The 24,150-nt window shown below is 33.0% G+C and overlaps 1 protein-coding gene across 34 annotated transcripts in view; it reads right to left on the bottom strand.

Annotated features, from left to right (window-relative positions):
- Positions 1 to 24,150, bottom strand: part of LOC138713728 (longitudinals lacking protein, isoforms H/M/V-like) — a 614,547-nt gene that overhangs the window by 394,599 nt on the left and 195,798 nt on the right. The window contains exon 5 of one of the 34 annotated variants that reach the window (XM_069846050.1): positions 4,242 to 9,467. The exons of 32 other annotated variants lie outside the window; for them this stretch is intronic. In XM_069846050.1, the coding sequence (XP_069702151.1) occupies positions 9,019 to 9,467 (449 nt within the window). In that variant the 3' untranslated portion in view covers positions 4,242 to 9,018. Of the gene's footprint in view, positions 1 to 4,241; positions 9,468 to 15,349; positions 15,694 to 24,150 lie in introns of those variants that run through there. One more of the 34 variants, XM_069846077.1, reaches the window with a different exon arrangement.

Raw genomic sequence — 24,150 nt, 5'->3', positions numbered from 1 at the left:
CATACATTAAGTGTAAAATGAATTAAAAAAAATACATATACTGCTTGAAGATAATATTTTAAGTTACAAGTTTCTTATAATAGTAGTTGGTAACTCTGCTACTGAATTACCTGTAGTTCATAAACCATTAGATTATCCTTATGTCAAATGTATATATGGATATTCAATATTTCTTACACTTTGATATATATGAAAGCACCTTACAATTCAATACAAAAGTTTCCACTTTCTTCACATAGAAATGAAATAAACTAGTAACACTAGTATTAACTTGTTCTTATTAGAGTGTTACAATTTTCCTTATACAAATACAATTCTAATCATATAAAAACATACTACTATATATTTAATTACACTTTCTATCTTATTCTTTTCATTCTTTCAATACTTTCCATGTGAAAATAATGCTGTGTAATTATAAGTAAAAGGCTATAGTTCTATAGTTCTGTAGTCTTCATTCTCTCTCATAACATTCTGGATCAGCACTTGTTAACATCAGTAAAAATTTAGAACAACAACTTTTGTTCACTGCAATGAAGTTACTTGAGTTTGTTTTGAAAGAAAACATTTTATAGTTTAAATTCTTACAATTCTGACTGCACATTGACAGTAGGCTGATGTAGTGCATTTTCTTAGATACTGTTTCAATAAAAGCTTACATGAATTGTGAGAGATTTTAAGACCTTCCTCTTATATCACACATATTTGTTATGTTAGGCATTTTAAAATGACAATGCATATTTAGCCGCAATTTTGTGATTTCAATACACAGGTGAATAAGTTTCTTAAAATTAGGGAATGGCGTCACTATTTCCAATATAAAACAACTGAGTCCTGGATGTATATAGCACAAACATCTTTCTAGTTAGAAGGCCATTTCTCAAGTTAAATTTCTATTTATGTATTTATAGCTGTAATATTGATAAAACAACAGTGCAATCCCAAAAATCTGGAAGTCTATAAATTTTCACACGAAAATAGAGTATACTGTATATTATAAAACATACCTTTAAATCATTAAATATGAACACGAATCTATGTTAAGAAGAAATACAAAAATATCATAATTTTAAAATCTAGAGATAAGTAATAAAAAGAACTTACTCATGTTCGTATTCTCAAAAAAACTCCAGGTTTCAATGCTGTGCATGTACATATATTACTACATCTCAACCACTGTCACAAAGCATTGAGTATTAATCTCGTATAAATCCATGTGTTATTAAAGAGAACGAAAGATTATTCTCTGTAATTAAGGTTTGTGAAACTTTAGAAACACTGTAATAAACGAATCCAAAATATTTCAGTTTGTCATTTAGTCATTTATCAAATTAATATGCATGAAAACCATCATTATTTACTGAAATATATCGTTTAGACTTTGAGGATGCCACACTCTTACATGACTTTTCAAGTTTCCTTTTTGTTTACATTTATATGGACAGAGAGGACACTGGAACTGAGGTTCCTTTCCACACTCATTACGATAATGAGACATCATTGACTGTTTCCAACGGTAATTCTTCCCACAGCCTGGACAGTTGAATGAACCAATGTAAGAAGACTTAGAACCCTGGAGATGTAGCCATGTGTTTTCTGAAGGGAGTTTCTCTTTACAGTCAGAATCTCTCTGTTCGTTACTTTTACTTGCATCTCCAATACTTTGGAATCTTCGGTCTTTTTGTTGAGAAGTAAGACGAACTGAGGGGAACTGACTAGATTCTCCAGTCCATATAACACTCAGCTCTGTAACAGTACAGTCCATATACAGAATATATCAGTATAGTGGCTCCAGCTAAAAGATGTTTAATAAAAACTGTCATTTGCTCACCATTCACTTTTCGAGTCAAAATTGTAATGAAAAGTTTACAATTTATGAAAAATTATTGTCATCTTTATAATCATAATTACATAATTTTAATTTATTAATAATACAATTTAATTAAAGTCTGTTACTTTGACCTACATGAGGTATTTCTTACTTAAAAGACTACATTAGGATGGGGAAGAGTGTTTGTAGGATTAAAGGTCAGCCAGTTGAGGAAAACCACGGAAAAAAAACCAACCAAGTAATAAGTACAAGTGGGAATCGAACCATAATTAAGCACAATTCCAGATTAGCAGGAAAATGTCTGAGCTATGTTGGTGGCCACATCTCTGCTATTAAAGTTACAAATATGAAGAGTTGTGTTGTAATGATCATGCATAATAAATTATACAAACAATTTTTACAAATTCCAACTAATACTTAAAGAGTATGGATGTTTACTTACTAAAATACATTTCCATAAATGTATGAATTTTATGTTGTTCAAAGGCACAACTAATATGAAGTTAAATAATATTTAAATCAATTATGCAAGTAGTTAAATGAGGGCAACTATAATTTACAGGTATTCGTCTTGTGTGTATTGTATTTATGCTATCACACCTCCTACAATTTTTTATTAGTAAATATTATTCAATATTTTATTATATTTAAATTACTTAATAAAGGAGTTCTTTGATGACTAAAGAAAATAATTCTGAGACAGGGCAGCTATATTCTGTACATAATACTGAATTGTAGTGGTCCAGAAATGAACAACTACATTGCTCAGAATATATTCTATCGATAAATTACAGGCAGGAACTGCATTGAATCTTGCTTTCTTCATAGTCAAATACAGTAAAATCCCTCGTAACCGGCACCCAGATAACCGGCAATATCAAAACAATGGCTTTTTGTCTGGGCTGTCAGTTTTGCCACATTAGGAGGTTCGTATGAACTTTCATTTTCAGTGAATATTCTAATCTAAAATTAGTGTATTATTTCTGTTGTGTGATGTGTTTTAATAAGGAAAATTCACAGTTTTTATGTTTATTTAGTTACGTTTGGGCCACCAATGTTACCACATTAGGAAGTTCACACGAACTTTTATTTTCAGTGAATATTCGAACCTAGAATTAGTGTATTATTTGTGTTGTGATATGTTTTAATAAGGAAAATTCACACAGTTTTTATGTTTATTCAGTTATGAGCAAGTGATAGAGAAATAAGCTTCACATAGCTGCAGTTTCAAGATTGGCACCATGAAATACGATCTTTTGTTTTTGTATATACTGGTATTTATTCAATTACCCAGCAAAATCTCGTATCTGGAACTAGCCTGGTCACTTTCTTGCCGGTTAAGAGAGACTCTACTGTATTTTTAAATAGATATAGGTATGACTTACATGACAAACAGTACTAGTGAAGTTACAGATCGTCATGATGTACACGTACGTTAACTGCAATGCACTAAAAAATAATGGCAAGTGAAATGAGATTAACTTAAAGTATTACAGTTTCATCGCTTTTCAATTCAGCTTAATGTTTTAAAACAAAGCTGTTTTTGTTGTATTTTTTTAAACATATACGTAAGGCATTTCTTTTATATTTAGAATATTTATTTAAATACTAATTCTAGTACTAATTCTAGCAACACAATGTATATTGAATCTCGAGTAACAAAGAGATGACTGAAAACAAAGATGACAGAGGAAAACACACAAATAAAAAAATCTATGTCAATAATCTCACTCAAGTCTTGGAAATAGCAGACTTCAAAATACTGCAATACAAATATCTCACAAAGAACTACAAATGTATTGTTAAAATTAAATATATCACATAACTTATTTAAATAGTCTGTACATTTTCGGGATGCCAAACTCTCACATGGCTTTTCAGATTGCCTTTTTGTTTAGCTTTGTATGGGCATAAAGGACACTGAAATTGAGGTTCCTTCCCACACTCAACACGTTGATGAAGACTCAGTGACTTCTTCCAACGATACACTTTCCCACATTTGTTGCACTGGTGTTCCTCATTTTGTAAGTTATTTTGTTTCAGATTAGATTGGACTGTCCACGTATCGGTAGGAGTCCGTAATGGGGAGTATGTGCAACCAACTGCTTCTCCTGATCTTGGAGAATTCTGTTTTGAATTTAATTGTTTTCTGAAGACATTAAATGTAAGTTCTTGATGTCCACTCCACAAACTTTTGACAGATCCTAAAACAAGAAAAATAAAAACTCAGATTTCGTTATTAAAGTAATTCTGTTGAGTGACTGCATTTTTTTCCTAATATTATTTATTTTTATATACAAATAAGACTTCAATGTCATCATTTTATATATTATTAAATGTGAGTGTAATATTCTCACGGATTAAGCTTCAAATAATAATTATTTTCATTATATAAGTAGCTATTCAGAGATGGTTTGGAATTGAATGGGTTACGTCTATGCAGATGACGTGAATATGTTCTTTTTTTTTTCTCAGAGGAGGGCCTGCAGACAGCACCGCAGCCTTAGGCTTATTGTGCAATCTCCTTATATTGGAATGATGTTGAAGTCAATTAGGATCGCTCTTCAAGTGTATGCTTTATTGCTTGGTGTAATCATATCAATTCAGCCGTAGCACCCAGTCCTTACTGGAGACCTGATCCTCCACTTTCCTGTGATGTTGTTCTGCAGCCTCCTCAAATCGATGGCACTGTTCGCAATTCATGTGCTTAAATCTGCTACATCTTTAACCAGAAGAACATGTTGCAGACGATTCCATGACTCACCAAGGCACCATCTGTCCCAGGGAGCTACACTACCCTGGTCACCAACAGTCCACTTAAAAGTTGTGGCTTCACTGGATATGTGCAGCTTCCGCAGACAGATGCTGCCTATAGACAGATCCTGGAACTACGTCCGCCATGTCCTCCTGGTAACCTGTAACTATTAAGATGATTAATGAAGTGATACTAATGAAGGCGAAATGAGTCTGAGGTCCAACACCGAAAGTTACCCCGCAATTCTGCTTCGAGTAGTAGAGGAAAAACCTCAGAAAAAATCCCCAACCGGGTAACTTGTCCCAACCAAGATTTGAACCTAGCCCAGCTCATTTCACGGCCAAGAAAGCTAACAGTTACTCCACAGCGGTAGACACGTAAATATGTTTGGAGAAAATCCACTATTAGGGAAAACACGGAAATTTTATTTGAAGCAAGTAAAGAGACAGGTTTGGAAATAAATCTCGAAAAGATTAAGTATATGATTATGTCTTGTGACCAGAACATTGTACGAAATGGAAATATAAAAATTGGAAATTCATCCTTTGAAGAGGTGAAAAATTCAAATATCTTGGAGTAACAGTAACAAATATAAATGACACTCAGGAGGAGCGCAGAATAAATATGGGAAATGCCTGTTATTATTCGGTTGAGAAGCTTTTGTCATCCAGTCTGCTCTCAAAAAACCTGAAAGTTAGAATTTATAAAACAGTTATATTACCAGTTGTTCTGTATGACTGTGAAACTTGGACTCTCACTTTGAGAGAGGAACAGAGGTTAAGGATGTTTGAGAAATATTTGGGGCTAAGAGGAATGAAGTTACAGGAGAATGGAGAAAGTTACACAGTGCAGAACTGTACACATTGTATTCTTTATCTGACATAATTAGGAACATTAAATCCAGACGTTTGAGATGGGCAGGGCATGTAGCATGTATGGGCGAATCAGAAATGCATATAGAATGTTAGTTGGGATCCTGAGGGAAAAAGACCTTTGGGGAAGCCGAGACATAGATGGGAGGATAATATTAAAATGGATTTGAGGGAGGTGGGATATGATGGTAGAGACTGGATTAATCTTGCTCAGGATAGGGACCGAGGCGAGCTTATGTGAGGGCTGCAATGAACCTCCGGGTTTCTTAAAAGCCATAAGTTAGTAAATATAAGTACTTCAATCTGAGAAGAAGAAGAAGAACGAAAGAAAGAACTCTAATTACTGAAGAGCATATATTTGCTTGTAGTGTCATACATTTCAAATTAATTACCTCCTCCCTCTAAATACATTGAATACGAAAAAACACGTGGATTCTGAAAAACGTAGCTTCTTCATATTACTAATAATAACTTCTTGCAGATTTTCTCACATCTATTTCAATGCAGAAGAAGGTGAGTGCAAAAGCATAATCAATTACGAGCAGAACCGAAGACTGAAACCCCTTGTAGTCACATATTTGCTAAAATGTCGAAGCCATGTGTAATGTTAGGGCAATGTTAATGTTGGGGAGATTCAAATTATGAGCACAAAATGTAATGAAACTACAGTCTATAGAAAACTTGAAAGGTATTGACAGTTCAGTGGCTTCAAGGTAATCACCATGGCAACTGCTCAAACTAGCCAATCAGAGTCTATGGTGACAAGTCGGCGTTGCTAATTGCTTCACAGCAAGCACATGTTAGCTAGCTGTTTCGTTCGCAAGAGTTGAATCTTCGTGTGTGTCGCAGAAAGTATCGTTGTTCTGTCATGGCTATTGTTTTCGTGGTTATTCCGGCGGCATGTGTAATTATATTACAAACTACATTAATAAAGATGCTAATTTCGCTACAAGATGCGGAATCTTGCACAGAAGTGTTTGTTCTTTGCACACTATCGTAAAGAATTTAGGTTTTAAATATTAAAAAAAAAAAGGAAATCAATGGCCGCAAGAGAACTGACACTATCTTTGTTGTTTCTCATCTTTTTTCATGGTTCTGTAAAACAAACTTTTACTTAAGTATGCTTATACCTCAAAAAGTCAATAATATTGCCAGTGTGAATTTTTAAAATGAATGTCCATATTTTGAGTATATTGTTGGGTCACTGCCTGAGACGAAACTTCCTACTGAAGGATACACTGGAAGGAATGGTGAACAGGAGAAGAGTTTGGGGCAGAAGAAGATATCAGATGATAGACGACATTAAGATATTTGGATCATATGCAGACTAAGCGGAAGCCTAGATCATATATATACCCAGATTGCTCAGCCTTATAGGCTTTGACAGTATCAACTTTTGTCAGGTTTATTATGCTCCCGTCTAGTTGTTACATAAGGAGTCACGTCATAACTCCCATTTGAACTGCATTAGTGACTGTACTGCCATCTCGTGTTTATTTACGGCAGACAGTTGGAGATCCTGGTGATTGTTCTCTTCAAAGTGCTACCAATTTTAACATAGGAGTGAGCAATCTATTACATATGTGATCTGGGGTGGAAGGCAGAAAATAGGAAAGATTGGGGAATGCTGAGTTTGCAGTGAAAGACCTGCCCATGGACAGAACACTTATGTATGTATGTATGTATGTATGTATGTATGTATGTATGTATGTATGTATGTATGTATGTATGTATGTATTTTAAGTAATGTAACTTCATTTAGCGATATGATTGCGAAGGTATTAATTTAGTATCCATCTTGTAGGATCGTCAGAAATAGAATCACAATCATCTTTCGCAATATTTTAAGTGATAAAATAGGCCTAATTGATTCCGCGTCATTATTACTGATTCTAATATCTGAAATGCCTGACTCAGATAAACTACACACCCCACTATAGGCCTATTCTGCACTGTTCGCCACATTATGACACTCAGATTTATGTAGACCTGACACTTCTCCACGAGACATTATTAGCTGATGTAAGGTAGTCCATGGAGCTAAAACTCTTTCTTTTATAACTTTAAATTTATAACATGAAATCTTGATTATAGTTTATACTATATATCACTTGCAAACTATATATATCATATCGTCGGTTTCTTGATAAAAGTGACCAAGTCCAAAATGCAGAATTGTTGGGAAAAGGCATTTAAAGGTTTAGTGATCCATCCAAAGATAATTGTACTTCTTTAGATGTTTGTAGTAAGTTATTTTGAAGGTAAATGTGCTATATTATTAGTTTTTAATATAAAATTATGTCTTAAATATTCATAATGCTTGGAAGCCTTGGAATGTGACTTGGTCACTTTTACCAAGAAACTGACGATATACGCATTCATTCAATCTATTATTATTATTATTATTATTATTATTATTATTATTACTACTACTACTACTATTATTATTATTATTATTATTATTATATTTGTCTAGTCATAAGAGTCCGTATGATACAAATTTATGAGTTCGCATTAGCAACTCAGTTCTGACACAGCAGCCAGGCGGCGCTATCAGCCGCACAGCACAACTTCACAACGTCGCTCCCTTCCCATGTGTGACAGAGAGAACTGTCAATACCTTTCTAGTTTTGTATAGACTGTAGTATCTAATATTTTCTCTTTTGATTTAACTGTGCTGTTTTAATAAAACCATGTCATGGTATAAGAACAAAATATATTTTTACTTACAATGCCACAACAGCCTCTACAAAAAAAAAAAAAAAAGAAAAGAAGAGATTTTATTAATAATACGAACATAATTTCACCAGTAGGCTTACATATCAACATCATGAAGAATTTTTATTATATCAGTCTATTTTAATCTGTATTATATTCTTCCAAATATTAAGTCACTGAAGTTGTTTATCAAGTAAGCATCATTGTGTAGACTATAACACAAGGAAATAAATGTGAATTTTTATCCATTAATGTTGTAAATACAATAGCACACTCTAATTATTTTCATGGAAGAGCAAAGATAAAAATTTAATTTCCTGTACTTATGTGCACCATATTTTCTAGTATAACTTTGATATCACTTACTTTTTAAGTTTTATTAATACTGTTCTGTACCAGTTTCTTCAAAATGGGCTTCCTCTTTCAACTTACAACATACATAACTTATACTCAAAATTCAAATCACTTAACGTGTATATTAACATGTTTTATAGTATACATTATTTTGAAAATCTTTCTTTTACTTAAGTAGACCTAAATTAAAATTTATAAACTGACGTAAGACTGTATATATGAACAAAGTGTCCAATTACATATTAATTAAACTATGACTAAAGGTTATAAATTAATAAGAAACACAGTGTGGTGCAGAAGTACTCCAACCATAAAAAACAAATCATAATAAAATTACAATGAATGAATTCCAGCTTGGAATTACAATTAAACTACATTTTGTCAAAAGTACAACTAAATAGTGAACATTATGAATGGTACTTTTTAACAAGGTAACTTTCATCACACAAAAATTGTTTTCTTACTTGTATATTAGGCTACATAACATGTCATTTTTTTAAAGATGCTTTTTGATGTTTCAACCAAATGTGTTGTTTTAAGTTACCTTTCCATTTTGTTTCATAAAAGCAAAACGGACACTGGAATTGAGGTTGTTTCCCACATTCATATTTCAAATGCAAGTTTAAAGATTTCTTCCAACGATAGACTTTTGCACATTGAGGGCAGTGAAACCCATCATTATTATTTGATCTAACTGAAGCCTGTTTTTGGTTGAAAATCTCAGAATACACTTTTAGTGCTGAATTTTCATGTACTCTTGTCCAACTTTCCCCAGTAGAAGGACATTGATCCACCTCATTCTGTTGTTGACATAAACCATTGTGAAGAGATCCTGGCTCAATCTTTTGTGTTGTAGAATTTCCACTTTCGGTGAACAAGTCATCAGAATCAAGCAAAAACATATCTCCATGACACTGTGTCCATGATGCAATATTGTCTAAAACAAGACACAATTTTAGCAATTAACATGATAGTTCAACATTTATGTACATAATTTTATAAAATGCTTGAGGTTCAAAATCCAGGGGGGCAAAAATAGTACATGAAGATTTGGATAACAAAAATTACATTTATTGGCCAAGCGACTCCAAGACAAAAATGATATAAAAATATGTTAATGAAAATGCTCAACAATAACAACATATCACAACAACACATCAAAGAAATCCTCCAAATTACAGACACTATCACCAAGACACACTCAAAACACACACCCTTTTTGACACAATCATGAACACACCCCACCACAACAGGAAACCAGAAAATAGTGCGGAATTTCCACTAGGCTTTGGACAATGAAGAACAACACTTCGAAACTAGTCGCCAAGTAAATTCCTAATATTAACACAGGAAAGAAGTTGGAAAGTCAATCAGTGATATATAAGTGTTAAAAATGTATATAGAAAAATGAAGAAAAATATGTTATTTATATTATAATAAAAAAGCATAGCCTATGCTTCTCAAGAAAATAATTGAGTTCAATTATTGATAAAAACAGTGTTGGATTCAAACCTTTCCCCTTCTCCCTAGAAGGGGGTTGGTTATTTTATACTGGGTGGAGGTAGAAATGACAACAAAAGAAACAATACATATCTTACCTAATAGCAACAGAGGCAGTCTATGCAAAAAGGAACAAAGGAAAATGGTATCAATTAAAGAAACAGAGCTTTCACTCGTTTATATTTGTTTTATGCATTTCTAAATGTTAATATTGTTATGCAAAACATTGAATATGGATAGGTAATTATCTTTCTGTGTAAAATTGTCACATAAAGCCGGTGTGAAGTATCCTTTTGTGTAAATTATATTTTTTAGTTAACAAAGTCTGAAATCTCCACAGAGCGGGGATATCCTGAAATTAGAGAGGCAAGGGGAATTTCCCAATCCCAGGCCACCCCTTCAATTCATCACTGACTAAAACCATGGGTGTTATATATGGAGTTCTTATAATATATAAAAATGTTTATATTAAAATCTAGTGTCACAGATTCTTTATACACAGCTTAAAAATCATTCGGAAACTGGAAGATTTATTATAAAATACAATTATTTTGGCACAATTGATTTTCATGTTTTAAAACAAATACTACAAATCTCACAAAGTGTATTAGTGACAACACAAAATATGTATTTTTGTTATACAGAATAGTTTTATCAAGTCTACATTTCTTCTGGTGATTATGTGCAGTTGAAGGGACTAAAGATATGATGTCACAAAAAACTAATGTTGCTAAAAAAATACAGTAAATAAAAGTCAAAGGAGATATAAATTCGCAATGTTACATACGTATTTTGTACATTACAGTATTATATTTAATTTGTAATTTTATATAGGCCTAAGTACTGAAACTTTTTAAAACACTTTACAATATTCTTCTTATTATTGAAAGTGAAAATACTATACTGAATTTGAGAAAATAGTGAAATATGGAGTAAAATACTGTAATGTACAGTAATGAAACTATATATAGGCCTAGTACTCACAATTCAGAACATGAGTTGAAGATATCTGTAAATCATTTTCAATTATTCTTTAACCAAACCAAATTCACAGCACACATCAGCTTTCTTTTTGCTGCTCTCAATTTGTTCCATAATATTAACTTTATCTTCCACACTTACACGTTTCTTTTCTTTGCATCTTGCTCCTGCTCCATTGTACTGTACGTAACACCTTTTGCAAACTGAATGTCTGAAGTTACAGTCTGCACTGTGTCTGGATTACAGTATGGCCTACACTCCACCCTATTTTCTTAGAACTCCAGTTCTTGACATGCAACAGTCTTTTGTCACAGTAATTGAAAATGGTATTGGTCATTACTAATGAGATGACCAGATACTTACGAATTTCTCTGAATGACAGTCTCTGTTTAATATAGAGCAACCCTCTTTTCTTAGCAGAGTTCCAGTTCTTGACCCATAAAATATTTTTATAACAGTAAATGAAAACAGTACCTACTATTGGTTATTAATGATATTACCAGCTATCTTTGAATTCCTCTCAACAGTCAACAGCGTCTGTTAAATGTATGAAGAACATGAATTATTAAAGAATTTACACTGTGCTAAAAGTTGTTATAAACGAGTTGCCTATTAAAAATATGTTGCTATAAAAATAATAAATTACATTTCTTTAACACAAACAAAACCGCATTTCTTAATAAATGTTGCTGTAGCCGAAGTGTTGCACTAACAATGGTTGCTATAACCAAGTTCAATTGAACTTCTGTTAGTGTATAATATGCAAAAGCAGTTGCAGGAAATATTATATATTTATCACTGCTAATTAATTTTTTATCACTTATATTTCACGCGATGAAAGAGTAATGGAACGGAGAAAACTTATATTTCAGCTACCATAATATGTACAACATTTTTATAACAATTTGTGAATCAGTCCACAAGGCAGTTTGTGGATACAGTCTGCCACAATCACAGCATACATGACTGACTTGGTCACTCAATCAGTGACAGATCTGGTGAATCAACATCACTATTTATAATTTTATAATTAAAACTCACATATCGGTATATTTAAAAAAAACCGAAATTTTTGAGCTGCGCTTTTTATGTAGGTACCGGTACTATTCAAGCATCTTAAAACACTTCCCATTACTTAGGCTATTGTCCTCATAACAACTGGCACGTATTTTACCTAATTTTCGTTATGTGTAAACAAAATTTTTCAATATTTTTTAGTAAAATATCCAGAACTCTATAAGATCAAGTTGATGATAATTTTTCAAGTCACTTTATAATTCATTAAACTGTAACAAAAAAGCTCTTGAAGAAACAGAAATTTGGAAGTTACAATGTATGAAAATTGAAAAGAATCTGAATTTTCTCACATAGGCAAAATTAGAGAAAAAGGTTTGCAGTTTTGAAATCTCAAAGGCAGTATGCAAGGGGAATCATTTTTGTCATCTAAGAAAAGAGCTTCATTAACGATGGGAACTGAAAAAACAGCCATGATGTTGTAAAAAAATTGTAATATTTAATGTAAACGGTTTTAAATACAATTATTAAATGATATATATATCGATGTCTCTGATAGTGAGTGTTATGCATGCTGCTTGACAAACATCTGATGCCACATAATGAAGTCATGTATAATGGAACATACTATAACAACATGTAGAGAAATGGATATAACAGAACAGCTGATTAATTCTTTACAGATTTCTTAAAAAATACATAGCCATGTAAAATAATGGAAGACGACAGTTACTGCACTTCCAACAGTCATCAATAATGTATCACTTTAGTTGACGTTTCTAGTTCAAATCCACTCTGATCTGAATAAGATAAGCCTTCTTTCAGGATTACACGCAAATAACACTCCGTAATAATTTTATTATTCTGTGCTGGAATTTACAAAACATTTCCACTTTTGTTTCAATTTATTAGACCTTGTTGAATTGAAGACTCTGCTTTTCTAATCTTTTGATATGGTTGTTTTGTTGTTTAGCCAACTGTCCGAAGATAGGTCTGAACCTCACAAGTGATACCAACAAGACACCATTTATGAAGCAACTAGACCAGGAGAAAATGGGGTAGGGTGGCCAGTTCCTTTCCCCCTCAATTGCACACTTCGCCAATTAGCTACATATTACACTAATTGGACTTCAGAAGCATACAAACAATTGTTCTTCCTCTGACACAGATCGTCAAGTGAGATGTACTGCCTGATAATAGATGTACATATCAGCCAGAACCTCAATCAGAAATAATTATCTTTAAATTTATTTATGAATGAAGCATAAGAAATAATGTTCCAATATTTACAAGAATTAATTAAAGATACTGAAATGCATAAACATACTAGTTTAAGGAAAACTTAACAAGTATTTATATCTCAAAATTATAACAGTTTGTGATATAAAAATAATTTATAAATTGTAAACTGTAACTGATTATATGCAAATTAAGTCTGAATACCTTCCTAGAAGTTAGGTTATCAGTACACTACCTTCATTAAGTGCCAGCAGGATACAGATACAACATTAACTGTAAGTGTAAAATATACACCAAGAAATGCTGTATTATTACAAGGATAGTAGGACCGACAGTTCTTTTGGAGGGGTGAAACACACCTCCATTGTCAAGGTGACCACACTGCACTATGGACCAGGAATCAAGTCTAGTGGGGAAAAAACAACTTTTCACAGCTGACATAAACCATTTTAAACTGTATTTGTTTTGTCTCGCATTCTTTGAGGTTCACGAATCTGTGTCTGTAATTACATCCTCTGTCATGTTGGAAGATAACAGCATGTGCAATGTTATGACTATGTTATCACTTCCACTACCCTGATTTATGAGCGACATTTTATAAGGGGTTCCTCTTGTGATTACTCAGTGAAGAAGAAACCATATATCTTCATCTTCATATTATATTGTAGTAATCCCTAAATACTTATTTACTTACTTACAAATGGCTTTTAAGGAACCCAAAGTTTCATTGCCGCCCTCACATAAGCCTGCCATTAGTCCCTATCCTGTGCAAGATTAATCCAGTCTCCATCATCATATCCCACCTCCCTCAAATCCATTTTAATATTATCTTCTCATCTACATCTCGGCCTCCCCAAAGATCTTTTTCCCTCTGGTCTCCCAACTAACACTCTATATGCAGTTATGCGCTGAGTGGGATGTTAGGGTCATAGATTAACACAGAAGAAAATTATATTCAACTAAGATGTGAATTAAATAGATGTACCGTAAATATCTTATAAATAAAATAATGAAAAAAAGTGGAGGTGCAATGAGGTTTGAGAAATAATTTGTATAAAGGTTGGGAAAAAGTTCTTACATGAGAGCTGTCTTAAAATTTTGTATCTTTTAATGTTTTATGTATCACACTGGGACAATAAGTGAAACACTGTTTCTTCAGAGTTTTCACATTTACACATATAACCATCTGATGACTCTACACGAAAACGTTGTAGGCAACTTTTGAATTCCAGGTCCTTAAAGGAATTATAATCTAATTTGGTATGAAATCTTTATTGCTGAGGCGATTAAAGACAGTAGAAAAAACATGTCTCTAGTGAATTGGCCACTTGTACAATTTACCCACTAAATGTTTCATTCTTAAACATTACTTATGTAGGGGTCTTCTTGACGTAAGAGTTTGAACAGAGAACAAAACTACATCCTAGATTAGATTTACTAAAACATTTTCAATATGATCAGTTCTCTCATTTCCCAAAATTCCATTCGTTATGTGTCTAAAACTCTAGAATTATGAAATGGATTCATATTGGCATCTAACCAAGTTGAAAGGCACATTATTTTTATTTTAATTTAGTGTACAATACACCTTTAACCAATGTAAGTAAGAACAAATCACATTTTCAATTTAAACCAATTTTTACAAACACCTACATTTAAAAAAATTAATTAACAAAGGTAATTCTTCCTTCTTCTCTTTCACATGCACACATACTCACTCACTGGCTTGCACGCACACACACACACACGCGATTTGAAATTTTAAATACACTGAGCATTTTTGTCAGTTTTTGTATGACCTTTTTCGTAATAAATGCATTTTGTACTTTGTGCAATTTACTGTCTTTACCTTTAGAATGCACAATAAATATACTGTAATCTTAAATATACTAGTAATAAAAGTAACAAAAAAGCCATAATAAAATCAAATGAGAAATTGCAAATGAGTACGTACAGTAATAAATAATTAAGATGTAAGAGTGATTATAATAAATCTTTAATTTTATTAGAGATTTAATAATACATGTTTTTACTGTTATTGACATTTTTGTAGGAATACATCTGAGTATAATTTTCTACTCTAACTTTGCACCTCGAGAATTATTCATTATTATCTTTGAGACCAAAATGTTTCCTTCTGATATGCCTCATTAGATTGCCCTTAAGTTTGGCACGATGTGGACAATAAGGACAACGAAACTGGGGTTCTTTTCCACATTCATATCTCATATGTAAATGTAATGATTTTTTCCAATGGTACACTTTACAACATGCAGGACATGGAAACAGCTCTCTTCCACTAACTGAAGGTTCTGAATTGCCTGATGTATTCTGAACATAAACATTATTGAGAGAGTAATTAGAGCTCGAAGGAACATTTGGATGATGTTGATTCTCTGCAACAGCTTGGAACAGTAAAGCAGTCACATCTGGAACATCAAGAAAAGCTCATTGTTAAGGACAAGTTCTTATGTTGATATTTCTAAGCACAATTGCTTAAGATCGCAACTGGCATGTTCTGATCATTGACATTTTATTTTTTAGTTCTTTATGCTCATAATGTATATGAAAATATTTCAAATTTCTAGATGACTAAAAGTTTTAAACTGTAATTTCAATCAATATTTCACATATAATTTTTCAGACAAACAAAAAATGGTCAAATGTTGATATAAATAATTAGTTTTCTTATATAAGATGATCATCATACCAGAAGCAGTCTACACTGTCTGATTAAAAAAACCAATGACTTCTTGAGCACATTTTTCCAATGGAGTCCGATTCAAATCTTTCTCTAAAATAATGTAACGACATTTATTTAAAATACATCTTTTCATCTCTCAGATTTATTATTCATTAAAAAATAAATAAAATCAGAATGTACAGTTACTTACCAATGGGAAATACGCTGAAGATTATAGATGGTATTGTAATGCTGAAAATTTAAATTACAGTATGAAATATATCAATGAAGATTTTATAACTATGTGATTTTGTAACAAATGCTTCTTTAAAATACATGTTCACATTAACATATTAGTACAGCTGAATCCCTCATAGTGTCCTTGATAGATTCAAGAATCAGACATCAGAGATGAGAGGATCTATAATATTGTCTGTCTACATATCATACCAATACTGTGAAAATGCAACAAAAAACAATGCATAAAGCATTAGGAGCTTAGAAAATACCATTGGGTATGTATGCATCTAATTAGCAGACATTCCCTTCTTTTGTAATATAACTAAAATAAGTTATTTACGTACTTTCCTAGATCATATAACCCAGATAGGTCAGCCTTATAGGCTTTGAGGTTAACAACTTTTGTTCGGTTTACTATGCTGCCATCTAGTTCTTACATAAGGAGTAACGTCATAATTCCCATTTTAATTGCATTAGCGACTGTACTGCCATCTCGTCTTCATTTACGGTGGACAGGTGGCGATCCTGGCGGTTGTTCTCTTCAAAGTGCTGCTGATTTTAACATAGCGATGAGTTATCTGTTACATATATGATCTAGGTATTTTGTAACGTATATAAAATAACAGTAGTAACTCTAAATATATATATATATATATATATATATATATGTATATATAATATAAATATAAATTAAATCCTACAATTTGGAATTTCTCGTTAGAGATCTTTCCTTCTCCACTCTGTCCTAGAGTAGTAATCAACAGATTTTTGTCATCACACTTTCCCTAGCTGAAGACGTGAACTGAAGCCGAAACAGAGAAACGAGAAATTCTGAATTGTAGAATTTGATACACTTCCACAAATGTGGCTTTGTCTTTTGAATTTGTTTTGCAAACTTTATATTACTTATAAATGGAGTTACATATTACTTTGTTATATTTCCAATAACCGAATAAATTGAACAGATTTAATTCTGTTATTTTATATGTTAGAAAAATATGTAAGCAACATATTTTAGTTATATTACAAAGAGGGGGAATGTCCGCTAAGAAGACGCCTATATACTCAATAGTATTTTCTTAAGTCTGAATACTCAATAGGCATTAACACAACCTTTAATATAACTTAAATAATGTCACGAATAAAACAGTTTTATAGTAGGAGCATTCCAATTTAGTGCATTGGCATGAGTGCACGAAGTTCAATGACTTCCAGGAAAGTGAAGTGAATTTACTATATTCACAGAATATTATTAGAAAAAACTGTCATCTTAATTAAATGATTGCAATAATTAAGTTACAATTTTCTGTATAGTAGACTATAATCATAATTATGCTATTTTTAGACACTTTACTGGTTACCAGTCAAAGCAGCTGTATTTATTTACTACTGCTATGGAAAAGTTATAACAACATATTTGATTATGCTTCATTTATACACCGACGGAACCTTGATCTCCAGAGAACAAGGTGCCGGTGCAGGTGTTACGTGCTGTCTCTTCTCACTTTACAGATCACTTGGATATGGAACAACAAGTTTTGATGGTGAAATTATTGCAATAAGTGAATGTCTCAGGAATCTTCTATGCCACATCAATAAATTTAGGAATGCAGTTATATTGTCAGACTCCAAAGCAGCTATTCTATCAATCGTCTCTAAACACACACCTTCATCTCAAACAGCAGAAATAACTAAAATGCTCTCTCAATTAATATCACTTAATAAAAGAATTGCATTCCAATGGATACCATCCCATTGTGGAATCCTGGGAAACGAGAATGCGGATGCTTTAGCAAAGAAGGGCAGCACTGCTACTTACAGACCTGTTACTAAATCTACCTATTACTCTGTGAAAAGATTTATTAAATCTACATACTTAGACTTCAACAAACAAAATTTGATAACACAATCCCAAGGGAAAAATTGGAACTCTCTGCATCAAAATCCACAGTTAATTCCCGATTTACCACGAAAATCGTCTGTAGCTGCATTTAGATTGGCAACAGGCCATGATTGTTTGGCTAAACACCTGCATAGAATTGGAATATATCAGTCCCCTAACTGCCCATTGTGCAACTCAAACCAAGAAATGGATTCGAAACACCTCAAAATCTGTGCTTCATTGGCTGGTCATGATAATATCTTTGAAAAATATTGGAGTGCAAGAGGTCAAATGACTTTATTGTCTGACGCCTGGCATTAGAAAACAAGAACAACATATTTGATTATTTGTTCTCTAGGATAGATATTTGGAAATTGTTGGCCTAATAATATTTTAGCTTATATGCATCCGCACCTCTCAGCCAAGCTTACCTGCACTGGTACTGCCCAAAGCTTAGTACCAGTTGGAGGTCCGACACAGTCAAGGGACTACCTGTTCCAACCTAGCTCATCAGGTTGATGAAGGCAACTCAGATTTCATGGAGGTAAAGAGTCAGGTCCAGATGGAATTAGCATAATGGTTCTGTGCTTACATGGGGAAGTATTTCACTTGAATTTGATCATATTATAATCCTTCTAAATTCAAATAATTATAATCTTCCCCTTTGATAAAATCTGCCTTTAGATATGGCCCAAAATTAATTGTGCAGCCAATTAAATCCAATGTTAATGTACCGGTATCTATTTTATGGGTTATTGACATATTGTTAATATGCTGAGGGCAGATTTTTAATCTGACTTGTATTTATGTGATTAATTATAGAGTGGTTCTTTCCTTGCATTTGAATATAATTAATATTTTTCACTCTTATAACGTGTTTAACCCATAAAAGCCGAAAGACTTATACTACTATTGCACGCAAATGTATTACTCTTAACCAGGGGTTCGTATACCTGCATAATCGGGTAAATTCGTGTTGGGTTCGTTAGCGAAGCAGTTTAAGGTGCACAAGATATGTCTGGCCAGCACAATGTGCCAAAGATCGCAGGTTCGCGTCCCGGCCACTGCAGTCAATTGAGCCTGTGATAAAGGATGGGGAGGGCCCATGTAAAGCAATCAGTGTAATAGTACACATGGAAGCTGTCAGGGTTTCAGTTGACTGCAGTTGAACTGATTTTACTCCTTTTTTAAAATAATAATAATAAAAAAAATTACAATAAAAATTGTTTTAATCAGGTGTAATGTCCTTAATGTTATATAAAATTAAAGAATATCAACGTATTTTATATGTAACATACTGTGACAGCCACCTCGAGACTCGAACACGCTTCCCGCAAGAGAGCAGGTCGCGCGTGAGTCAACACGGGCTCCACAGAGCACTGGGGGATGGCGCACGGCTTGGAGAGGCGAGGGGAGGTTGCGCGCGCATCTTCTGCTTGCCTAGAGAGGCCGAGAAGCCCGTCGAAGTGGAAATCCAGATTATTCGAGAGTGGAATCTTTCGCGAACTCTCGAGAAACTATAGTTTGGTTATAAAAGATAAGACGCAAGCGAACGTCAAAGAGTTTGAGTCAGTCAGTCAGTAAGCCAGTCTTGTGTAGCAGTGAAGCCAGCTTCGAGACCAGAGCGCGACTTGAGTTGTGTCCGTAACTGTGGAGCCTGAAGCCCGGAGTTCGAGTGCAGTGGACTGTAGTTGGGGGACCTGAGTTCGAAGTTCAGCGGATCGTCTCTGAAGGCCTGTGGTTCGAGATTCTGTGAACGTGAGTGACTGAGCTAGAAGAACTAGCCAAGACAAACGAGCTGTGAACTGAGAACTGACCGTTCTGTGTTGTAAATAGTGCTTTGTAAATATTAGTTAAGATTAACAATTCATTGTTGTTCGTAATAGTCCAAGTAAATTGTCATTGTCGTCACTGTGTTACTGTGTGGAGAGCAAATCCTATTGTTGAGATAATGAAGTTACATTGTTGTTTAGTTTAAAATTTACAATACATTTTATAAGATATTATATAACGTCATGACCATAATACTAGCTGGCTACTATAATGGACCCACGGCTCCTAAGGGTTAAAGTACAGGCGTATGTTACTCCATATATACAGATATATAATAATCAAGTAATTGATTAACTAGCGGACTTACTCGTGTTAATTATGTAAGTCTGTGCGGCTTACAGCTGTTTCGGTGCAACACATAGATCAATTTCACAGATCAATTTAATCAATTACTTATATTCAAGTGTTAAAAGTAGTGTACACAAGATTCAAAATGGATATAATAATCATTATACTTTCACGAATATGCTATGAATAAACGAGTACCGGTAATTTTCTTATTGAATCTCTGGTCAGACCACCAAGAAACTTCCTTTCTCTTTTTACTTACACTGGTATCTATTTATATTAGGCAGAAAATAATGTGATTCGCAGGATATTAACTGACAATTTATATGCAATTTGTTTTCATTTCTACTTACTATTAAATATATAAAGGTAATTAACTATATAATTGACTGGCCAATCCATCAATGTTACACCATAAACCAATAATGAACATATTTGCTGGTGTGTCTCCTGTTAAATAACTATATGGATGATGTGAAAAAACACCATCTCTGGAAGAGAAAACAATCTCTTTTTCTCTCAGAAAAATATAGAGCAAATAATCTGTAGGCCTCTAGAAATTTATTGATTTTAATAACAACATTTTATTGTATGACATTGCAGATGTGATTTTGATATTTTACTTCCGAAACTAGTTTTTCTTGTAGATAATATAGGCTTAGGCAGTTGAAGTCTGTTTCTAGGTTACAAGAAATTACTCTCTGTCTCTTCTTGGTGCATCTCGTATTATATATTGAATTAACTTACTGTTTTCATTTAAAACCACATGCACGCACACATACACACATACTTTTCCAATGGCGGATACTTGACTCTGCATCATTCACCCAAGCATTCCCATCTAGAAGTGATAAGCTGATGCTGTAGTTCTTTTTTCCGCCATTTTAAAGTTGCCCTCAGTGCACCATGGGAAACAAACTCCACCACAAATTTTACTTGGACTCACCTGGATTCGAACCCAAGTTACCAGCATGGAAAGCCGATGCTCTGGTGATTAGGCTAACGGTGTGTTGGTGTACACATTTTTAGAATTTCATAATTGGGGACGTCACCCAAATAAGGGCATATAGAGCAAAATGTAGTTCTGATATAAACTAATTTCAATGTTTGTCAGCTGTTAGGTTGATCATAATTGTGTCGAAAAAGTATAATTTAACAGTGAATAAAAACTTTTTCGACACAACTGTGATGAACCTGACAGCTGACAAACATTGAAATTAGTTTATATCAGAACTTCATTTTGCTCTATAGGCCCTTATTTGGGTGACGCCCTCAATTATAGTATGCATAAAGAATACACAAAATATGATTATTGTTGTTGTTTAGACATGTTCGAAGATAGGTCTGGACCTCACAAGTGATATCAAAAAAGCACCACTTATGAGGCAACTAGGCCAGGAGATAATATGGTAGGGTGGCCAGTTCCTTTCCACCTCCGTTGCATACTAATTAGCTACATATTACACTAGTCAGATTTCATATGCATGCAAACAATTGTTCTTCCTCTGACACACATCGTCAAGTAAGATGTACTGTCTGATAATAGATAGATGTACATATCAGTCAGAACTCAATCAGAGGACGAAAATATGATTAATAGTCACAAATATCTTTATTTAAAACAATGTGATGAAGTTACCACACATCTATTCAGGTAAAGTGAACATGTCCATATGTTAGTCATTTTCGCATAAATACAACAGGTAATATATTAGATATTTTGATGAAGGTTTTAATTTAAAGACTCTCAATGTGAGTACCTCCTGTGCATTTGGAATTGAAACTATTTAAGGGGAATTGGACGTTATCGCATGCAAAGTAATGGTAAGAATAGCCTATCTTCAAGCAGTCATAAATGTAATACTATATATCACAGCTCTTTCATTTTTTTAGTGATATATGTATATACATTAAGCTTTAAAATGAAAGAAGAATGGTTAATCTAGTGTAAATCTTACTCTTAAATTAATTTTTGAATTTAAACATATTTTTTATATAAATTCACTACATACCTGTGATTAGGTACACTCTATTCACTTATCCTAGCACACACTGAATTAAAATTTTGGCCACTTACTGCTAACAGATACTAAAAAATACCCTACTAAAATTATTAAAATATCTGTAATATTAGGCCTATGGGCATAGGCTTATACTAATCTTCGTCAATTTTTTTTTAATTTATTGACGGTGATGATTGCTATAAGCCCTATACTCATAATATTACAGATACATGAATAATTTTAGTAGGGCATGTTTTAGTATCTATTAGCAATAAGTGGTCAAATTTTCAATTCAATATGTGCTATAATAAGTGAATAGAGTGTACCTAATCACAGACATGTAGTAAATTTATAAAAAAAATTGTGCTTAATTTAAAAAATTAATTTAAGGATAAAGATTTACTCTAGAGTAAGCATTCTTTTTCACTTTAAAGCTTAATATGTATACACACATAGCTAACAAAAATGAAAGACCTCTGATAAATAGTATTATATTTATGACTGTTTGAAGATAGGCTATTTTTACCATTATTTTGCATGCGATAATGACCAACTCCCCTTAAATGTTGTATTGACACAACATTTAACACACGGTAAATAGTATTAAGATATTAAGAACTGTCGAATTTCATACATCATTAGTGTGAACTTGAGACATTTCTACAATTGAAGCATGTGGCTGAACAACAGGACAAGTTCCATTGAGCAAATTGTGCAGGAGAGGCAATTTTAAAACACTTCAGCTCATGCTGCACCCACTGCACAAAAGGAAACGAGCCTACCGCAGGTAGAAGAGGCCTCAATCTCCATGTTCCACTGAAAATTCTAGCTTTGCTCAATTTGGCACTTGTTCCATTCTTCTGCAGCACACTTCAATTCAATTACTTATTATAGAATAATTTTACTATATGACTTTGGGAATTTATTCGTAGAAGAGGAGCATAAATGATTCCAATAAGAATGTACAATGTACAACTTTCAACTAATTATTCATTATATTGTAGCTATACACCAAATTGTACAATTATTCTCACTCAGTGAAATGACAATGAAATGACCATTTAAAGGTGATGAAAAATAGTTAACTTTAATAACTAAAAATAAACATAATTATATTCCGAATACAAAGATGTTAAGAAATACTAGTATCACTTCAAAAGTTAAGAGTTACAATGTAACATGTCACCAATCAATAATTTCTTATGTCAAGAAGCTATTATTCTCAGAATTTGTGGTTATGAAAGTAAATATAGCAAAATCCCTCGTAACTGGCACCCAAATAACCGGCAATATCAAAATAACGGGCAAAGAAAAAGTTTAAATCTGCCACATTGCCACAGTCTAGGCCGTCAGTTTTGGCACATTAGGAAGTTTGAACGAACTTTCATTTTCAGTGAATATTCGAACCTAGAATTAGTGTATTATTTGTGTTGTGTGATGTGTTTTAATAAGGAAAATCCATATAGTTTTTATGTTTATTCAGTTATGAGCATGCGACAGAGAAATATGCTTCACATAGCTGCAGTTTCAACATTTGGCACCATAAAATAAACTTTTTTTTGTATTATACCGGTATTTATTCAATTATCTGGCAAACTCTCGTATCCAGAACTTGCCTGGTCCCTTTGATGCCAGTTAAGAGAGATTCTAATGTATTAGGATTGAATGTCAGAAGAAAAAAAGTTTTCTATAACACACATCGAGTAACTGGGAGGAGATTGTGAGGAAGGAAGATAGGGAGAGGAAAAGAGAGATATGAAAAATACTTCATAAAAGTACAAATCTGTAGAGACTGATAGAAAAATAAATGTGAAAGGATGGAAGAAAGTACAATAAAAGTAATACACATAGCAAAAGAAGGTCAGGAGAAAATATGAATGGAAGAAAGAAAGTAAAATAAAAGTAATACATATATAGTAAAAGATTGAAAGAAGGAAAGTAACTATACTGAACATTA

The sequence above is a fragment of the Periplaneta americana genome, chromosome 14 (assembly GCF_040183065.1).
Source record: "Periplaneta americana isolate PAMFEO1 chromosome 14, P.americana_PAMFEO1_priV1, whole genome shotgun sequence".
NCBI lineage: Eukaryota > Metazoa > Arthropoda > Insecta > Blattodea > Blattidae > Periplaneta > Periplaneta americana.
The sequence above is the reverse complement of the archived record's forward strand: the minus strand, read 5'-3'. Positions and strand labels throughout refer to the sequence as shown.